Raw genomic sequence first — 21,858 nt, 5'->3', positions numbered from 1 at the left:
CAATCTCAAAAATTAAAATATTATGCTTTCATAACATTAATTGTATTTTGTCATCTCCATGTTTGCAACTTTTCCATTCACTGCCAAAAACTGTATGGTGATATTGTACCAAAGCTTCATAGTGTTCATTCAGATACAGAATTTTTTGTCGTCTTAATTATTTTGAAGATTACCTTTCTACAGGTAATGTTTTCATTGTTTAAGATCCCACAAACAAAAATCTGTCTATGGAAAAAGAGAGGTCTTTTGAATACTAAAGTCCTTTATTTAACAACACAGAAATATCACAAAAACAACTTTACTGGGCAAACTGAATGTTTTTATACAGTATTGTACATGCCCCATAAGTGACTTTTTAAATAAATACACTGTTTTCCAAAACTGCTTTTTTCATAATTGCACAAGTATACATACACCTTACACAAATATCTTTTAGAAAATTTAATAGATAACTGCACAGTTCAGAAATAGGAGAACACTGTGAAAGGAGTACATTTTTGTGGCCTGTGTTTCTGAAAAAACTCTTAGTTCCCTGCAACTGTGAAAACGGAATACTTTCTAACATAGGAGCTGTCTTTTATTCAGTAAGAATACAGTAGATCTCAGTGTGAAACTGCCAAATTTAATAAAAACAAAAATCTGAAACAGTTAGCTGCTACATGAGAACCAACTGTTTCATATCACTATGCATCTAACCATGATCAAAGACCCACTACTGTTTTTTGCTGAATGTATTCGACCCTGAATGGTATGTTCATTTAACCACTTTCTTTCTTCATTATTTGATTACAGATATAGCCAGTTTAGAGACTTTATATTCTCTAGCATTAAATGTAAGACTTACGTACTAGGGGTTCTGAGCAAAAGGGAATATTTTCTTTCTCTATGGGAGTGTCTATTATTAATTCACCTAACATTTATGTGTACCTCTCTCACAGCCTTATTATTTAACAGGTTTATCTGGGATATGATAAAAAGAACTTTTTATATTAGGCTTACTTAGTGCTCATACCCAGAAGACTTCAAAGTTGTAGTATGAGGCTTTTGCACTGTGAAAATGAAGAACGCGAAAAGGGATACAAAATTCATATTGTAAAATATTTTAGGATCTTGTGAAAAGCAAAAATTCAGTAATGAGAACTTGACGATAATCTGATTTATAAATATGCATATGCCATATATAGGACAGAGTAAGAGAGGGTCCAGAAAAGGGATTTCCTTCTTCAAACATAAAAAAAGTCCTCTACATGCTATATCGTATAAATATTTTTACCAAAATATAAAAAACTTTATGATGTAAAGAAATGATGTCCAAAAAAAAAAAGAAAAGAAAAAGAAAATCAATCCTGGTTCATTTTTAATAATTAACAGGTTTGTTTGCTTTTCTTAACAATTTAATTGACATGAAAACCACAATAACAATATACAGATTCATCAGTTGTTGAAAACAAAACAACAAAACAAAACAAACAAAAAAAGAAACCACATCAAGACATGCAACGTTAGGATATTAGACAAAAAGTACATTGCTATGAATATCTCTGTACCCCTAATGTAGCCTGAACTGAATTTTGCCTCTGCTTTTCTCAGAGCAATCACAATGTTCCAAAAAACAAGACAAGCTCCACCAGCCAGATGTGCAAATAAGGCTTCAGTCAGTCTTAAATCAATTAACAATTTGGTAAAGAAGAACATATGTAGCTCTCAATGGTCCAGCAGTAAGTAAGTAACAAGCCTTAACCAGAAAGTCTTAAATGAAATAACTTCAGGTACAAAGCTGCCCAGGGAAATGAAGGTAAACCTTATTTTATGATTATTTAATTAATGGTGTTTTGTAAAATATAAGCAGGGGCATGTGTTAGGAGCCCATGAAAGATGGTGCTTATTTTCTGAAATGACATATAAGACATCATGGTACTCAGAAGCCCTGATGTTAAAAATGCACGTTACTTCCTACAACTCAACAGACCTGCCCGCCGATGCTCCTCTTCTGTTTTCCCAGCCTTTCTACAGGCTACTGACCTTGTTGCTACACAGACAATTCTAGGATACTTCTCTTCCCAGATGCTGCTGTTAGATTTCTTGACCATTGTCATGGTTCCTCAGTCCACAGGCTTTCCCAGAACTCTGACTATCCATAGGCAGCTGGTGACACACTCTGCCACTTGCCTAACCAACCCCCATCCCCCTCCCTGCTGGGCAAGATACATCAAGTGAGGGCGAGCATGTGCCAACAGTATGAAACAATTAGCAGATAATGGAGAAAGTGCTGCAATGCTACTGGCACTTGCGCTGTCTCATTAGCCTGTTATTTCCACACATTTCTGCAAAGCTACAAGCGTTTATCGTCCTGTCTCACATAAAACAAACAATCACATACAGTACATGGTGTAACAGCATTCTCTTACTTTTGTGGGATGGCCTTTTCACATGAGCGAAAACAAAGCCAAGCTATGAATAGGTGACGAGGTAATCTGTACGAAAGTGTACGTATTCTCAGTACCCTGGTACAAGTTGAACCTCTCTAGTCCGGCATCCTGGGGACCTGACTGGTGCCAAACCGAAGAATTGGTCAATATGGTCTAACAGCATTACCAATACTTCCACTGCTTATTGGGCTCTTAGAAGCCATTTAAGCAGGCCCACTGATGGGGGGTGGTGGGTAAAGGAGGCAGATGCCCCAGGCCCTTTTGAAACACTGTGGCAGTGCTGTTCCACTGCTTAGCGTGGCTCTGAGAGAGGTGGGAAGCCCAGCACTGCAATCTGAGCAGTGCTAAGGGCTGACTGCCCTAGGCCCTGCCCCTTCCAGAGAGCCAGGCCCCTCACCATGCCCCAGGGTCCAAGGTGGCTGTCGGCCCGGCTGCATTTAGGAGTAAATTAGAGCTAAATAACAGCACAGAACACTGAGAACCAGGACTGGTGGATGGAAACAAACTTTACGGGACCGCAGGAAACTTGGCCACACCCATGACAAGTAGACATCTGGCTAACTAAAATGCCAGACCGCACATTTGCCAAACTAGAGAGTGCTGGACTAGAGAGGTTTGATCTGTATTACATTTGAATTAATTAATGCTGCACTCTGCCCTTATGAGAAGTAAATGTTCTGTAGACGTTCTCCTAGACAGGAGAAAGAATGGTGAAGGACTCCCCCGTGGGCCCAAGGGACCAGTACTTCAGCAAGCCCAAAATCAATGGACAAAGAAAACTGTGGGGACAAATAGTTATTCTTTGAAAAATTGTGGGATTTTCTTATATTTTTGAAAATGCCCAGGCTCTCCTGGCCTGCCCAATTGCAGGAGACATCCCAGCATGTCTACATTTATAAACTAGTCTAATCACTAAATGTTGCACATGGAGCGAAAATATTTTCATATATTTTATAAAATATTTATCTGAGAAACCTGCACAGCAACTCTTCGTGGGAAGGCAGATCCACTGAGTCACAGCACTTTTCTCGGCTATTGTACTCTTTTCATGGTGTATGCTAGAATATGGTATGTATAAATTATTCACTCTGCATGTTCACATGTCCATCTATGCTGCACATTTCACCTTACAGCACAGTCAAAAGCAAGTCAACTATGGTGTGTTACTTCGGAGGGATGCCTTTCTGGAAAGCTCTTTTGGAAGTAATGCAAGTGCACAACCGCTACTCTGAAACAATGCTCAAAAAGATTATTTTTAGATTTTATTTCTTCCCCTCTTGCAACAATGCAGCTCAAAGTAATTGCTAGATGCATCATAATCCTTTCATCTCGTAAAACTCGGCATCAAGTCTGTATGGAAGGATGCATGGTAAAACGGTGCTACTGCTGCTGCTAAACAACCAACAACATAATATTTAAAGCTAGAATTTATTGCTCCAGATTTAACTTGCAGAACCACACTGTTGTGTATAAACCATTAATCTCCATAGATGCTCAGACATGATTGTCTCCTTGTGTCTAAACACACAAAATACAAGCTGCTATCTGTACAGTTTACAGTACTGAAACACATATAGTTGAAAATGAAGTATAGATATGTTACTTTTCAAAGATACAGGATTTTATAGAAGGGGTTTACCCAAACTTTTTTTTTTTACAGACACTTTAAAAATAGACAACAACTTCACTAGTATAGCTAAATTACATCAAATAAAGATTCAATGTACTGAATGTGAATAAACTGGCCAATTCTCCAGGCTCCCAGATTGTTTGTTTTATTTTTGAGGAAACCCCTACACATAAATGAAAATAGTATCTGAGTATATTCTTCAATGGTGGACTAAGCAGTTTCTTAAAACAAGACTTTAGCTTGCCATTCACTTCAGACTGCCTTGAAAATAAGATATACTACTGCTTAAAAGAACCATCGGAATGCTTCAGCGCTGGGAACAGGTGTTCTCTATAAAAAAAAGCAAGAAAACAAGTTAAGCTTTCTTTCTGAGGTATTATAAAATTAAGATTTCTTCTTGCTGTTTTTCCTTTATATTTCAGCCCTATTTTTAGTTATTGAGTTATTATGTCTCACGCAACTCAACAATTAACACAAACATCCTTCATCTAAGCATGTGCCAGTTCAGGATTTGAATCATAGACACGCTATGTACTATTTCCTCATCAATTAAAGAACAGACTTATGGAAATGAAAACATAATTATAAACATCTAGGACATATAGCTGTGAAAACAGACAGTGGTCATGGAACAACCATACCATTTTGAAAAGGTTTTTGACTATCCGCTGACTTATTCAGTGTATAGTAATGGATGGGTGGTTTTGCAGACGCTCACTTTGGCACGACATTTTTCTTAATGCAAGAATAATGAAGACAATCGCTATGTGCACTGTGAACTGATGCACCTGTGTTGATGTTGTGAGAGAATGGGGCAACATTTTCAAACCTCCAGTTGGCTAGCTCACTCCAGATTTTGGCACTTTGGTTCTGATCCAGCAGTGCACTAGTAATTGATCTTTAAGCACATGAATAGCCCAACTGACTTCAACAAGGATAGTGACCTGCTGAACGCTGAGCACACGGAGGAATCATTCCTGGATCTGGGCCCTGAATAAAAATGGCTTGCTTTCCTGACGTGCTGCGGAGTACCCACAAATCCCACTGCAGGCAAGCATTCAGTACTTGTGAAAATTGCACTGTTCTCTTTTAAGTGTCTTAACCAGCTCTTGGACACATAGCTGTCGGCACGCCAGTCTGAAAATACCGACCTATGATTTTAACAGCCTTACAGTCTAATGTACAGTTATAAGTGTATAGAGGACAACATAAACCCTGACCTTGCAAAATTTTGAGTACTTTCTGCAAGATACCGTGTACCCTTAATTCCCTCGGAGTCTCACAGTTGGTTGCTGCCGCACCGGATCTCTAAAGATTGAACCCTGGGTCCTATTTCCATTCCTATTCTAGCTAGTTGCTCTACAGTGACTACAGTGAGAACAAGATCAGGTGCTTAAACTACTACTTCCCAATTCACATACGTTATCCTGCTGTATGTCATTCACTAAGAGGCAGCCACATAAGCAATAAGTTTTTCCAGAAAAACTCAAACAAACTCTTAAGGAAACTGCCAATAAATATATTTGTGTTGAAATACTGGTTGGAACTCTCGTCTGGCAAACTCAGTAATCCGGAATGATTAGCCAGATGACCACTTCTTATGGGTGTGGCCAAGTTTCCCGTGGCCCCGTAAAGTTTGTTTTCAGGCACCAGTCCTGGCTTTCAGTGATCTGTGCTGTTACGTAGCTGTAATTTATCCCTAAATGTGTTCTAAGAGCCCAGTAGGAAGTGGAAGTATTCGTAATGTGGTAGAAAATACTGACTTCCCATCATCCAGCAAATTCTCTTGTCTGGCACTGGTCAGGTCTGGAGGGTGCTGGAGGAGAGGTCCAACCGGTAGTTCTTGTAGATTACACTGAACTTTAATTTAGGGTTACCATATTTGAACTTTAAAAAAGGGACAACTTTGAGAGGGAGTGCATCAGGATCTACCAGCTCATGTTGTATTAATGTACTATATATACTATGACACATTAAAACAATGTGAGTTGGTAGATACTGATACAGATACACAGCCTCTCACAGGGGTCCTCTTTTTTGAAAAGTTCAAATATGGCAACCCTATTTAATTAAAAAATGCCACTGAGAAGAAGCAGTCTTCCAGCTCTCTGTGGAGCCCCTTTAAATGTTCCCATTCCAAAATATAGCTAATAAATCATGCACCCAGAGCATTTCGTGGATGGTAGTGCTAGCTGCTTAGAGGCACTGCTGATCAGTCATATTAGTTAAGGCATCTTTTTAAAGTTCCACTAAACTTATAATTATCATGGCAAACACTTCATACCACAAAAGTGACCAGTTGTAACAATCAGGCTCAAACAGTCTGCAGGTCCTCTTGCAAAAATACTTCAATTTAATTAGTTTAATAAATATAGCAAGGGAATGAAAAGGAGGCAGAGTACCCCTTGCTTTTTCTTTATCTTTCATTCACACAGAAATATCAGAGAAGGAAGATATTTTTGCTCTGCAATCCAAATTCTAAACTATTCAATTCCTCATTTCTGTCTATTACTGCTAAAGTTTAATAAATTTTCTGAAAATTAGCTTCCAAAAATGAGTTTGGTTGTTGCAGAATTATGCTCTGAATATTGGAGGTTTTTTTGTTATCATGTGACAAAATACATATTATGTCCCCTTTAACAATTCCTGTTCTGTTCTGTCACACATGCTCAGTTCTAGGGTATGTATCTATAATGACAAAGCAAAGCACAGCTTCTTTCAAAAGTATACCAAAGAGAGACAATATGCTTGCCAGACCATCCACAGAGATCTGTGTAGGTTGTAAAATGGCTGCTGATAATATAATTTATAATTTATAAAGAAGTTGACTGTAAAAGAAGCTTGAGTTTAGAGCTGTACCAAGCAAACATATGTCCAAATCAGCCTCAGAAGAATTATTAATCCCAGGAAAGTCTTACACTAATAATCTTGTTTTTGGAAGCGACATTTAGGTATTCTACTATGAATGCTTTTTTATATCTGGGTTTGAGCTGTCCTGTATTTACTTTCTTCCTGCATCAAGTTGAGTTACTCTGTCAGACATTGTCGTATCAGTTGGAAGTAAAGGTGCAGTGACTGATTAAAAGGTCAATCAGACCTTTACATACCCAGAATAATATTTCTGAAGGGCAAAGCTGCTGTTTAATATCTGTGCTTCTGGAAAAAAACCTACAAGATAAGGTCTTCTGTATCAGCACAGGAAATTATAATTAAACATACATGTTGTATAATTAAATATCTCTTGCACTAGCCACTGACTTGTGAATCAGCTTTGACTACATCCAGTCATTAAACCATGCAAAACCAAACACTAATAAAAACAGGGACTGAATAGAGGGATCAAATTAGGTCAAATCCATTTTAGGGGATGAAATCCTTTGATTTTCTTCTTTTCTTCCCTCACAACAGACAAGACAATATCCAGGAGAAAAGAGATCTTTCAGACAGTCGGGTGCTTCACCACACGGATCCATAAGCTTAAGTGCAATGACCATCTTCTACTTTCTGGTTGTATAAATTCAACAGTCCCATCTGGGGAATCAAACTCTTGATGAGATTACAGTGAGTTTCTGTATCTCGGTTATGCTTGCAGGGAATCATTATTCTGAGTGACAGGAAAGACAGATTCCCCTGGAAGTTAGGGGGAGGGGGAAGTAAGGATAGAATTGGAGTTGATCAGCACTGTTTAAGGCAGCCTTCACTGCTCACGCAGGTGCAAGTGCAGCACCTTCCTTCCCAGGAGGGAACTCGCAAACCTGCAGCCCCAGCTTCTCCTAACAGGTAATGCTATAAAGCACGGGGTGTTCCAGATAACTTCTCTCTAAAACAAACCTAATGTGAGATGACCTTCAAGCTCAAAACTTTCTGTTCTGTTTCTCTTTGGGTCAGCTTTAATTAACAAAGGCATTTTCTATGCAAGTAAAAGAAGTAGTTCAGGCATTCGAAATAGTATATTTTAATTGCATTTTTGAAGTCAGCTTCACAATAATTGCCTAGAGAATTACACATTTTTTGGCTTTAAGAGAAACAACCAAATCCCTTTAAATAAACATACACCAAAAATAACATTTTAAAAATGACATATATTGGACCTGCATCTGTTCTCATGAGCAATAATGCCCATTAACTTTAGCAGGGCCAGCTCCTTTATACAAGTACACTCATACACATGCTTCCAGTACAGCAAAATAATAATGTGAACCAAAATAACAGACCCTTTAAATTCTTCACCATAGACTCTATTTTAACTTGAACTCAGCTACTTTCTTCTCTCGTAAGAATTCAAGATGTTTTAAAAATGCAGTCTGTATACACTGCTACTGCGGGTTCAACTCTAATACTGTGTTGCTGTAGAAGTGTTTGCAGATGCTGAATCACATATTTTTATTATTATTTTATATAGCACATCAGGGAAACAATTTGGTAGCAACATATGGAAATAAAAGGGAAATGTATTTGAGAAGGGTACATAGTTATGACCTGAGTAAATTTCAAAAGGAAACCCTTTAAATACAGTAGCAAATTCAAACCTTGGCTTTTACACACACACACACACACACAGATACTTGCTGGCCGGATTCTGAATCCCTTATTCTTGTTGAATAGTACATACTGATCTGGCTGATCCCACTGAAATAAACACACCAGAACATGAGAAGCCCTTATGGGGGGCACAAACAAGAAGCCATTTCCCTCATTGTTATGGGTGGTGCAAAGGCCTATCAGTTACAGTCCCTGAACATGGAGAAGTCCATGGACTATTCACTCAATATGCCCCAAAGGCATAGGTATCATAAGTGGAACCAGGGGGCCCTTGGGTCCTTTCCTGACCCCAAACTGTGCAGTGGGCCAGCTACATAGAAAACATGCAGGCTGGACCATTCTGCACAGTGCCCCGTGTCCTCAGGAGCTTGGGAAAGGGATGTATCTTCATCAGGGACGTTCCCTCCCTAAACCCCCCACATCACAGGTGCAGTCCTAAACCTGGCCACTGGAAAAATGGCACAGTTTGGCCCAATGAGACTTATGCAATTACTACCAGGTATTAGAACAAGCTGGAGAGTCTGGTGTTCTGTGAATGTATCTGGGAGGAAAAGGGGAAGCTAGTCTTCAAGGTCATGGGCACATACTCAAAATTCTTCCATGTAATGCATTTTGAATCCATTACCAGCCCGAGATCAGGGGCTGGCTACCAATTACTACTGCCTGTGTAACTAGCTGAATAGGCATCTTATGTATATGAACAGCACAGCATTAGTTAGTTATAGGATTGATAAACTCTACAAAATACACGACGCAATCTGAAAACAGGAGAACGTTAGAGGAAGCCAGGGAGCTCTGCCCAAGCATCTTGTGTCCCTTTGTCCATTCCTCTGAGCCAGACCTTTTACCTGCAGTACTGCAAACTAATGGAGGGTAAGGCTAAGAAGAGACAGCTGCTACTCACATGTATGTAATCCTTGAATAGATTTAAGTCCCTATCCCCCAAAACACATCCAGGGCTTGTCTACACTTAAGCATTGATCAACACTCTGGAGATCAATCTCCTGGGGTGTGGGGTCCATCTAGCATGTCTTGTAGGGATGCATTAAATGGACCTTAACTCTTCCATTGACCTGGGTACTCCAGTGGGTCATGAGGAATAAGGGAAGATCAAAAGAGAGTTTCTCCCATCAACCTCCCACTGTGGGGATGCTGCAGAAATTTGACTTACGGTATGTTGAGTCCAGCTATGGTGTTCACATAGCTGGAATTGCGACTATGAAGTCAACTTTCTCCCTATGTATAGTAGACCTGTCCTCACTCTCCCACCATGTCCACCTTCCTTCCCCTGCTACTCTCCTTGGAAGAGCAAGGACATGGTAGGCAAGAAATTCCTCTCTCCCTCACACTAAGCCAGAATAAACTACCTTTGTGCAGGAAGCAGTGCAAGGATTGGGAAGAAGAAACCATTCCTCAGACCATGGTGAGGGGGCAGGCATAAACTTTGTGGTTCTGCAAATGTTTGTGGCTCACACCCTCCTAACCCTACGGACCTCAATGTCTCCTTCAAAGTGACTAGGTGAAGCTGACACAGAGTTAAGCTGTGCTGTGCACATGCAGTCTGATGTCCCGACTAGTGGTGCCTTCCCATGGCACTTCTTCCCAGGAACATACTCATGCATATAGGAATGGCTTCAGGGTACCCAATAAAGACAGGATTCAACTCACTGAATTGCCCTGAAATTCTCCCTCAGGCCAGAGAGGCTTGAGGGTCATAGAGGAGTGTACACACTCCTAACCTTGCACACCCTGGACATCTGCACAGAAGTGAAACTACAGCCCAGTGCACAAACTGTTTTTTCCAGCTACTTCTCTGCTCTGCTCCCAGCCCTCCTGATGGATCTTGCTGGGGTTTGCTGCCACTGAACAGGGGAGCTGTGCTGACAAAGAGACAAGCTATCGTGTCTCAGGTAGGCAAGAATACAACTTAGGCATGATCTCCACTATAACAGAAACGGGAGGAGGAGGTTGGTTCCACAGAGAGCTGCTCACCCCCTTTCCAACCTTGGTACCTCTCCCACAAAATCCTGTGGAGCCCTAACCCCACAGAAGAGCTTCCACAGGATCTGGACAAAAATGGAAGCATGCCCTGGAGCCGTCATCCTCCACATCTGCCAGGATGTGCTGGGTTCTGCTACTTTCCACCCACAGACCCTGTCTTTCTATTTATTATAAATTATACCATAGTGTAACAGCCTCTAAGAACCAACTTACAATTGGACTTGTCAGTTAGGTCGGGCAAGTCATTCAGGTCAGAAATTCAGCACTGAGCTTGTTTCAACAATCTGAGTTAAAATATCTATGGCCATACCTGAGCTACATTCCTTTCTTCCTTCTTACCAGGGATGAGAGTTAACATTTATGTTAAAAGTCAGTTTTATTTGCTTTGAGGGGATATGAATCTTTTCGCTGGCAGCTATTTTTCCACTTGCACTGCATATCTTCCATGCTTTATTTGACACAGCCCAGATTTAGAACAGACCAGATTAGGAAACTCATTTGACTTTCTCTACCACCAAGTTCATACAGCAAAAAGTAAACTCCTACACTGGATACGACACAGAAATAAAAACTGAATAACTGATTCAGGACCAGGTTCTCATATCCCAACTCACTTTCAGTACCTTCAATCCCAGAGATTTCAAGGGGCTATCTGAGGAGTGAAGTACAATACAAGGCATCAGAATTTGTCAATGGCAATTACAGAACTAAAGATCTGTCCTTAAAGGGCCAAATTTCTCCACATTTACTCACTGTCAGTAGTAGCAGGTAGTTCCAATTGAAATAAATGTTTCTACTCACGGAGCAGGTACCTCTCGACTGGAGAAACGATGACAGGATGTGATTTCTATTTATATTGTGTATTTTGCATTATTTGTTTCACATATTAGTTTGGTTTTGCTCAAATTTATCTGGAAACATCTTGAAAAAGCACGAGATTAAATTTGGGGAAATGGCTAAAGAACTTTAACCTTTTTATAATATCAATGTATAGCATCACGGTGGAAAACAGTCAATAAATACAGATTAATAATTGCGTGGAACCAGAACTAATGTTGAAAAAAATATCAGCCGTGAAATAGTAAGGTCCAGATCATGGAGTTTCTAATCATGTTGGTGAGCAGCTATGCCTACGAGTAGTCTCAGCGGCATTCAATGAGACTACTCGCAAAAGTAAGATCTCCTTAACATCAGGACGTGCTTCGCAATCTGATCCTAAATCCCTAAGAGCTATCGTCCATTTAAGCAGAATCGTTTTTGAAGACTACGCACAGACATGTGTCAATCCAAGAAGCAAGGAAGAGCCCTGGAAAGGAACAGTTTTGCCCTTTCTCTTCTGGGCTGGGAAACAATTTGCTACAGTCCCTTTCTGGAACACCCTCCCTTTTTCCAGCTCAGTTCTGCAGGGCAAAAAATGCAAGGGTGGAGCCCAGGCTTTTCATCTTCCCCACACATCTGGCCATGGGGAAATGGGGATAGAAAGCTTGTAGGGTCCTGCTTTTCCCATTGCTCAATACCCACAGCAGCAATCAGGAAATGCTGTGCAAGATGGTGATGGGGATCTTGCTTCACTTTATCGCACTGTGCAGCCCAATCTGGCTATAAACTACAGTCCTTAATTAACAGGTTTCTGTGAAAGGTGAATAAGAAGGAATTAACAACAGTGGAATGTCCTTTTTAAAAAAAAAAAAATCCTATGGATTTTTATTTATACCTGAAGCTGGGGGCAGAGCTGATCAGCTGCAGAAGGCATCTTCCAAGCAGCTTGTGATAACTCTATTATTAAGTATTATTTCTTACTTAATAAATAATGCCCAAAGGCCTCAGTCAGGGTCAGGGATTGTTTCTGGTTTGTTCTGACAGGCCTCTGACAATCTATTTACCTTTTTTCAGGGGAGGAGAAGTACTGTAGGAAAGGGAGCTACTAAACAGCTTAGAAAAAATGTTAACCTGACCAGAGGAGATACGAATTACAGAACCACAGTTCAAATAAAATATGGCAGCATCCAATTTATTGACTCTACAATATTCCTAAACACAGCATTTGATTATTTTGTGGCAATATAATATAAATATCAAGAGGTTATATTACAAAAATACTCAAAATCAAAACTACTCATCAACTGTTTCCAGCTCTGTCCCTGTTGCCTTCTAAAACCTGCTGTGCTATTTCTTCTTATTCTACTGTGATATGAATTAATAGGTATAAACGCCTTTCTCCCTCCACACACACGCACACACACACACAGGCAAACGCACGCGCACACACACACACACAGAGTCTGTCACTATTGTAATTTAATCCCTATGAACACCATCCATCAGTCTCTATCACTTATCCTCTTTCCCCCTCTCCCACCGCAGGCATTCTTGTTAACATTCAATCCATTAATAAGAAATCCCTGTTGGTACCTCATCCTCTGGAATACAACTTAGCGCTCCAGCTTTGATATCTCTTTAATGTCCTCCAGGTTGTCTTCTTTTAAGCAACCATGATTCAAGACATAGGTGAGCCACAGGTGTCATTACTAATTCTAAATATAAATCCCATTTCTCTAGACCTATCCTGCCTTTAAGCAATCCCTGATACTTCTTCCCACGCTGCTGAACCTAAAATGATCTAATCAATAGGACATCATGGCCAATTAATCTATGAGGATTTCTCATACTATGTAACTAGAAGAGTTAGTTAAAAATGGTCACATAAAGGTTTCCTCGTTTGTTGCAAAACTGTCAAAAATGTCAGCCAGCTCTAGTAATTAGACGTGACATCTTCAATTCACAGGAGAAAGGGATTGTTTTTAAATCAATGTTAAAGGTTCCGGACTGACAGCAGAAAAGCCTGGTAAGCTCAACACACCCACAGATCAGATCCAGCAGGAAAAGCCATAGCACACTTGTCCCTACAGTATTTAATCCAAATTCTTCAACTGGAAAAAGCACCTGTAGAGATTAAAAGGTTTTAATTTGTTTCCAAAGACATTCAGTTCTTAGCCTTTCTTCTGAGATCACCTATGATGACAATTAGCCTTCAGCTTGGCATGGAACTGAGACCTCCAATTCATTTTATGCAGGCCACCAAATAACCATGAAGTGTTACATCTTATAGCTGAATTCACTAGTGACAGGTTACTCACAGGGTACAGTTTTAAAATTTCATTATCAATCTCTTCTATCATTTAGACACCCACCCATCAATCTCTGGTGAGTGGGGGTGGGAGTCCTAAATATCTTCTGACCTCTGACACTTTGCCTTTGTTTTGTCACTGCCGTCCACTCAGGAGATCACATCTACAACACTTCCAGCTCCCCCTTTTAATCTCTGACTTCTTGAGGCTGCATCAGGATGGCCACTCCTTCCACACATTCAAATCTGCATTCCTTGAGCCTATACCCTCCTCTGATAACCTACATGACCCAGGCCAAGCAGTCCCCACTCAGTGCATCCTCTCAGTCCTCTATTTGCCAGAATCATCTCCATGCCTCCCACTTATGAGCTTGGTTAGGACCCACAACTGCATCATTTCCTTAGCTCTTGATCAGCTCGTATTCCTCTGATCTTATAAAGCCTCCCAGACCACATGCTTCCCTAGTACCCAGCTCATCTCCCTGGCATGAACTCAATTCAATGCATGGAAAAGAAGTTAAATAAATTGTAGTTCTCTATCCACAGAGATATGGGAAAGCCTAGTTCATTACCTCTAAAATTCCCCTCTTGTGTGTGAAGACTGAGTCTCTCTTGTCAATCGTCATCCAGGGTCTTGGGAATTCTTTGTCACTTCAAATCCCTTCTCCGTTCTGATGCTTCGCCATCTAAACTTTCTCCACGGAGGTGGTGTTTGCTACCATCTTTCTTTTGACACTCTAAGGTCATGTATACACTAGTGAGCTTACAGTGGCACAGCTGTGCCAGTGCAGCAGCCGTAAGACTGTTTGTACACCTGTGCTATCCCAATGCAGGAGAACTCTCCTGTCGACAAGATAAAACCACTGAAATGAGCAGTGGTAGCTATGATAGTGGGAGAGCATTGCCCACTAACATAGCTCTGTGCACATGAGTGCTTATGCCGCCAAACTTATGTCATTTAGGGACCTGTTTCACACTGCTGAGCAACAAAAGTTTGCCCATATAAAAGTTGGTGTAGACAGGGCCTAAGCGTCATGTCACTAAGCGTTGTGTCACTTCCATCACTACTTTTAGCTCAGTCACCCTCTCCCCACCTAAACCCTGGCACCCATTCCACAGCACTTCTAATGGCCACAGCTGTCTCAGTGGCAACCAACACTGGTCTATGAACAAAACCACCTCCTCAGTAGATCTACCCCGCAAAAAATTGGTCACCGCCATCCCCTCCATCTTTGTAATATCATATTTGCATAACTCATCATTGACTCTACTGGAGATTTTTCTTCAGCTCTGAAAACTTCAGAGTAGCCCACCACCACACACCAGAAAAGTGACCCTTTGACCCTTTCTTATTTCCTCCCATCCTTTCTCTCAGCAAAGTTAAGGAGAAAACAGGAACCTCAGAGTTCTTTAACCAGCTTTACCAGCACACATTTTTTGGTTTTTAACTTTTTCACCCTCTATAAATATGTGCTTCTTTGGGCCATTAATGATAATCACTCCACCCATAACCACAAATTCCTCTTTCTTCTTACACTATTTGATCTCAGTGCACCTTTCTGTTTTACCAGTAATTTTGCTCTTCTGTATTCCACGATCCTCTCTAGCAATGTCCTGTCCTGTTTCTCTCTGGGTTGTCTGACTGCCACTTTCCCCATCAAAAACTTTGCATCTCACTTCATTCTCTCGCCTGTCTTGACTCTGTCAGCAATTTTCTTCACCAAAATATTCAACTAAAGAATACATTAAAAACAATAGTTCTTTTGCTTGTCTCATGCTTTTAATTTTGCTGTTATTCTCAAACCAGATCTGTAGTTTGCCTCTCAACCTCAAGCACAATACTAGACCCCAATAATATTTTCGGATGTATTGATCATATGTATATTTTTCTACCATTAGTTATGAAACATTGCATAAACTCTTCCTTGCCTTGATGAAGTTTCTGATGAATTATTTAACTCCAGCTTTTGTCTCTTCCAGTCCTGGCTTCAGCAATTCTCTTTTTTGGGGTCTGAATGCAGTAGGCTACCATTTTTCTATAAAAACTAAGGTTGTATAGCTCCTATCTACTACAGGTTGAACCTCTCTAACCTGGCACCCTTGGAACGTGACTGGTGCCAGACGAGAGAATTTGCCAGAGCATGGGAGGTCAGTATTGACTAGCAGATTACCAGCACTTCCACTGCTCACTGGGCTCTTAGAAGACATTTGGGGTGATTTAGAGCTAAATAACAGCCCAGAACATTGAAAGCCAGGGCTGGTGGCTGTAAACAGACTTTATGAGACCATGGGAAACTTGGTCACCCCATGATAAGTGGTTGTCCGGCTAAGTAAAATCATGCCAGATTATGGATGTTGCCAGAGGAAAGAGTTCCAGATTAGAGAGGTTCAGCCTGTACTGGCTCTGAATCCAGGTAAAAACTGGTGATTGTGAGAACTTTCTGTAGCTGTGTACTGTCCATCTATCTGTCCCACTCATTTGCTTTCCCATTTTGAACTCCCTACAATTCACTATAACTATCCTGAGTTCAGTGTGTTGTCCTCTCCACTTGGAGATCTCTCTCTCCCCTCCACTCTTTAAGCCACTGAATAATTTCCTCTCTTCAAAATCTCTCCATTCTCCTTACCTTACAAATGGCTCTTTTAATAAAGTGTTTTATGACACTGAGTATTAAAGATGCTATATAAAATAAATGGTGATTCACTGCAAGTTAGTATGGAGCTGAAACATAAACTGTCCTGCGACAACAAACAAGGAAAATTCTGAAATGTTCTGAATTCAGTAATCTCAGTAAAAACACTCCGTAATGGCAGAAAAAAGAAATGCTAATTTAGCTAAATAAGAAAGTATCGGATGAGTTATTATTCTTTAAGAATGAGACATACAGTAAGACCTAGACTTGAGCTATTGTGGGTTTCATAATACTACGCTCATCACATTAGTACCTGAACATCTGGTTAAATACTAAGAAACAGTGAAACTTTAGAAAATTGTAACACATACCTACCTACGGATTTTTATAGTTTTAAAATAAATTAAGAGGAAGCCTAGAAGTTCCAGGGAGGAGAAAATATTTCCAATAATGTTTGAGTGTGGAAGTTAACAAGCCTGCTGGGATCTTTTTAGCCCCTGCAGAGCTAAGGCTTCAACATTATTAAATGGCTGTCACATCAGAAGTATGGTGCAACATAACTCAATAAACAACAAAAAATATGATGCTGAATAGGGGGACACTTTAGATTACCCTGCAGAATAATTCAATTTTAGGATAGGTGTTTGCATGTGATAGAACAAGATGTGACTGTGAAAAATACAAAGGCATCCAAAAAAGAAAAGAAATATGAGGAACCATAGCTTGAGTTTCTAAATAACAGAATAGTGTCAAATTAAACCATATATTTCAAAACATTATTGTTCAGCATGAGCACTCAAAGGAGAGGTTTAAGGGAACAAGAACAAGAGGATAAACTAAATTCAGCCCCCTCCCCACCAAAACAAAAAGAGATTACAACAAGACAGAAGTCTTTCTGAGGATAAGACTAGTTCTCAAAAATAATTGTGCCTATAGGAAAAATGTTCAATATACGTAAGTGACTTAAGAACACCATTTTCGATAAACCCTAAGTCTGACATAGCAGCATGTTCAAAAAGTGATTTGGGCATTAGGCGCCTAAGTCACTTAGATGCTTTGAAATTTTTATCCTAACCTGTTCACGACATGTCCTACCCAAAGACCATTTCTAATTTAAACCAGTGATTGAACAGATTCTGTAATATTTTATTAGACTTTAATATGCGCATTCTAAGGGAGGGAGGGAGGCAGGGATAGCTCAGTGGTTTGAGCATTGGTCTGCTTAAACCCAGGGTTGTTAGCTCAATCCTTGAGGGGGCCATTTAGGGATGGGGGCAAATAGATGGCAGGGATGGTGCTTGGGCCTGCCAAGAGGGCAGGGGACTGGACTAGACGACCTCCTGAGGTCCCTTCCAGTTCTAGGAGATGTGTATCTCCAATTTTTTTTATTTATTTTTTTTACAAGTTTACCTGCACAGGGATATTATATTCAGCAAACAAACTTTAAAACCTACACATTCAGAGTACCAACTTTTCTTTCATTGGTACTTTTTTAGTATGGTTTGAAATGGTTTGTTTCTAGCATTGCTGTGCTATTAGTATCCTAACAATCGTTATGCAACAAATACATTGATGGTGATACAGCAATTAGTAACTGGCCTTTATCCAAGGCAGACTTTTTAAAATATGTATATTTTAAAAGCATTGCTACATACTTGCTATTCATAGTGTGCCAACAGCTGAAGTCCTAACTCATTCCTTACTACAACAAAACTCCCCCAGCCTTCAGAAAGAGTTTTGGAACACTAAGTAATAAATGTAAACTGAGTGGGAACTTCGGGATCTGGCCAATTAAAATAAAATATTATTACTTAATATAAATGCAAATATTTAGATCCGAACTCTGCAACTCCTACACTGAATAAATCAGACTGTAACATAGTAGGACAAGCAGCCCTTTTGTCTTATGTGAGACTACTTGGCAAGCATGTCAAAGCCCACACAATCTAGTTATTTATATGATCCACTCATTTGACAAATACACCCCTAGATAATATTTTCAAACTTAGAAACCTATTCCAACTAGTTCCTAAGTGCCTAAGTTATTATAGAATATGAGGCTTAGGTTCCTAAGCCACTTAGGCACTTTAGAACATTTTACTTCTTATGTGTATGTCTACCATACAAATATCTGGTCTTATTTACCATGTACTTTGTGAATCAATCTGTCCAAACCCATCAAATCAATATTCACTGACTTAATAGGAGTTGGAGCCAGTGTAAAACTTGAAAAATACAGTGGCGAATCAGTTGCAATACTAGATTAAATCCTGACCCCACGGTAGTCAATGGCAAAACTCCCATTAACCTCACTGGGCCCAAAATTTCACCATTGTATTTACATAAGGCATAATACCTTAAGACTGCACAACAAAATTAAGTCTTGACTTAGATAATGTGTAGCGTCATTAAAACAAATGGGGTTTCCAGACGGCAACTCAGGAGTTAATGGTCACGTCTACACAGGCAGCTTCTGCTGACAAAACTGGGCTTTTGGTGACATATCTTGCTGAGCGTCTACAAAGTTAAAGTGCTCTGTCGAGAATTTGTCAAAAACACTCAGCTGTTCAGCCAGCAGCATTATACTTCTCCCAGATCAGGTAGAGCACCTCTGTAGACAGTGTTTTGTTGACAGAGTGCCTGAGTAGACCCTTCTGTCAACAGAGAGGGCTTCGTGTTCCATGGGCAGCCCTGTTTGCAGAGCTTCTGGTCACCCGTTCTGTTGAGAGAGGGCAGGGCAGTCTGGCTGCTCTCTGTTGACAGAGCAGATTTCTCTTTCGATCTGCTTTTGTGTGTGGATACTACCTGTTGACAGAAGTTTTGCCAGGTTTCTCTGTCGACAGTGACTTCTGTTGACAGAAGCTGCCTGTATAGACGTAGCCAGCCTGACCTATAATCCTGACTTGTCAATTGTTTAACTACAACATTTTTAAACAGGTGCATAATGAAATATTCTATGCAATTCAAATATTTTACTAATGAAAAATATTAGGTCAACAACTAGCGAATACAAATGATTTCCGAATAAAAAGTAGGGTTTCCAAAAAATTAAAGTTTAACTAGGTCTGGCTGTCTGGCTGATTCCTTAAAATTAGGTTCAATTTAGTATCTAATTTTGGTAGCACTCGATTTCTTCAGTAATGGGTGATTTCATTTTAAAAAACATCCAACCATTTTGTTCCTGTCTCGTACAATGCAAAATTCTAGTGCATTTCATCAATGGGAGTCTGTGAATGTCTCTCATCAAAAGTGAGCTACAATGTTGGGATTTTACTATGTAAATATGTTGAACTGTACACTAATTTTTGTTTGGTTTGTATTTCTAAAAATTACATGAAAATGATAAGAAAATGTGAAATACAATAAACAGATTAAATACCATCCTGTTTAAGTAAGTACCAATTCCTCTACAGTTTTAGAGATCAAGAACCCCTTAAAACTGTTGATCAGTAAATGGACAGTAGGCCTGAAGTGGCAAAGTGCTGACTGCTTTCTCCAAGGTCCTCAATTTACTAGACTCCCATGACTTAATCGAAAGATGAAGACTCTTCGCACCTTGGAGGACCCGGTCCCATGAGTAGAACTGCAAATGGCTCCAATGAGATTTCTGTGCAGCCACAGCATTAAGGCTCGTGTCAGCCAGAGTGAAGATGCCTGCAGCTCTTCCAGAGAATACCTTGGAGCTACGGTAGGTGTCACTATGACATGCATTGTTTCAACAAGATCTGAGATGGCCAAAAAGAACTAATTATTTAATTCAAACTATCGCACCCATTAGTGTAATATCTAGGTGAATACTACAAAATTAACTCAAAAAGCTACAGCAAAGTTTCAGCAAACCTACCTCTGTCTCCTCTAGCCTCTGACAAGATAAATGCCTCTTTGGCTACATGCTCAATTTAAGAGGAAGCAGCAGAAAACAAGAAAACACAGAGAAACAAATGCATCTTGCCATGTTTCTGAAAAACTAAAGAAACAGCCAAAGAAAATGTCCAGATTCTGATTCTAGTACGTTATAAGGAGAAGTGAATTCCAGAGCTAAGAACCCTCCACTAAGAATGTTCTACCACTTCCCCCTAAGAGTGCAGCCACAGAGATGTAAAAACAAGAGCATTGTTAGAATGCAACTGCACAACAAGGAGGAAATTACAAACAATAAAATTCCAGACAGGTGAGAGCTTTATGGCTGATAACCACATTCCTGAAAACAGCATGGAAGAGACAGGTACAATTACTTTTTGTTCTAGCACAGTGAAGTTCAGGTCCATGACTAGCGCTACTAGGCACTATGCCTATGCAAATAATAACTGCAATATTAATAAATACAGATTGAACCTCTCTAATCCAGAACTCTCTCATATGGCAACATCTGTAATCTACCATACATTTAGTTAGCCTGACGACCACTTATAATGGGTGTGGCCAAGTTTCCCGTGGTCCCATAAAATTTGTCTACAACCACCAGTCCTGGCTGCCAGTGTTCTGCATAATTATTTAGTTCTAATTTACCTATAAATGTCTTCCATTGCTTACTGGGCTCTTAGAAGTGTTGGTAATGTGCTAGATAATTGTTGACCTCCCATGTTCTGACAGATTCTCTCATACGGCACCAGTCAGATCATGAGGGTGCAGGACGAGAGAGGTTCAACCTGTAATTAATAATTAATCCAAGGCACAACAGCAAACACAGGCAGTGGGCTGATCACTAAACATAGACAGTTGCTTGTGCTTCCTTCTGACTTTCCAGTTAATCACCCTGATCATATTAGCTACCTGTTCCCTCTCAATTTTCTAGTTCTCCCTCAAACGATGGATTCCCACCATAGTGTGTAACTTAAAGCTAAAAAGACATGAGGAAAAAATGCCTCCTCTGGTCCCATTAACTGACCCCTATCCATTGTGTTACCTTAACAATATTCATATATGATGCCAAAACAAGGAGCAAAAGTGCCGAGGTAGCTCATAGAGTCCCCTTTTCCCTAGTTGCAATGCCATATGCTGCTGCACTTTTAGGGTCGAATGCTTCTTTCATTGAACTCAGGAGACCCGATTCTTTTCCCACTTAACTCAGTCATAAAACTCCCACTGAGTTCAAAAGGACCAGAATTAGGGTTAATATTAAAATTTATTTTGAATGAAAATAAGTGCTTATTTTTTTCAATAGTAACTCAGTTGATTAACATATCTTTTATAAATAAAGTAAGTTACACTGAATATTATCACACTATGCCCCAGTATGAAAGGTACTTAATGTTGTGCTCAAATTCTACTCTTACTCAATTGAGTGGCTCTGTGCTTAATTTTGATATCACACTTATTTAAGTCAGGAGCCGTGCAGCTGAAATCAATGGAGTTTCACCAGCATAAAACTGGGGCTAATGAAATCAAAATCAGGCCTACTGACTTCAAAGAGCGAGATGGGTGCAAAATAAGATCTGGAGCTTACTTTTTGTAACTCTCAGTACGAATTATATAAATATGCATTAATGGAAGGAC

At 39.9% G+C, this 21,858-nt stretch overlaps 1 protein-coding gene across 2 annotated transcripts in view; it reads right to left on the bottom strand.

The window, feature by feature from the left end:
* Window positions 1-248: 248 nt before the first annotated feature.
* CXXC4 (CXXC finger protein 4) overlaps window positions 249-21,858 on the bottom strand; it is a 28,958-nt gene continuing 7,348 nt past the window's right edge. For both annotated transcript variants that reach the window (XM_074993495.1, XM_074993496.1), the window contains one exon: window positions 249-4,389. In XM_074993495.1, coding sequence (XP_074849596.1) covers window positions 4,345-4,389 — 45 coding nt within the window. In that variant the 3' untranslated portion in view covers window positions 249-4,344. The remainder of the gene's footprint in view (window positions 4,390-21,858) is intronic.

The sequence above is a fragment of the Carettochelys insculpta genome, chromosome 4, assembly GCF_033958435.1.
Source record: "Carettochelys insculpta isolate YL-2023 chromosome 4, ASM3395843v1, whole genome shotgun sequence".
NCBI lineage: Eukaryota > Metazoa > Chordata > Testudines > Carettochelyidae > Carettochelys > Carettochelys insculpta.
The sequence above is the reverse complement of the archived record's forward strand: the minus strand, read 5'-3'. Positions and strand labels throughout refer to the sequence as shown.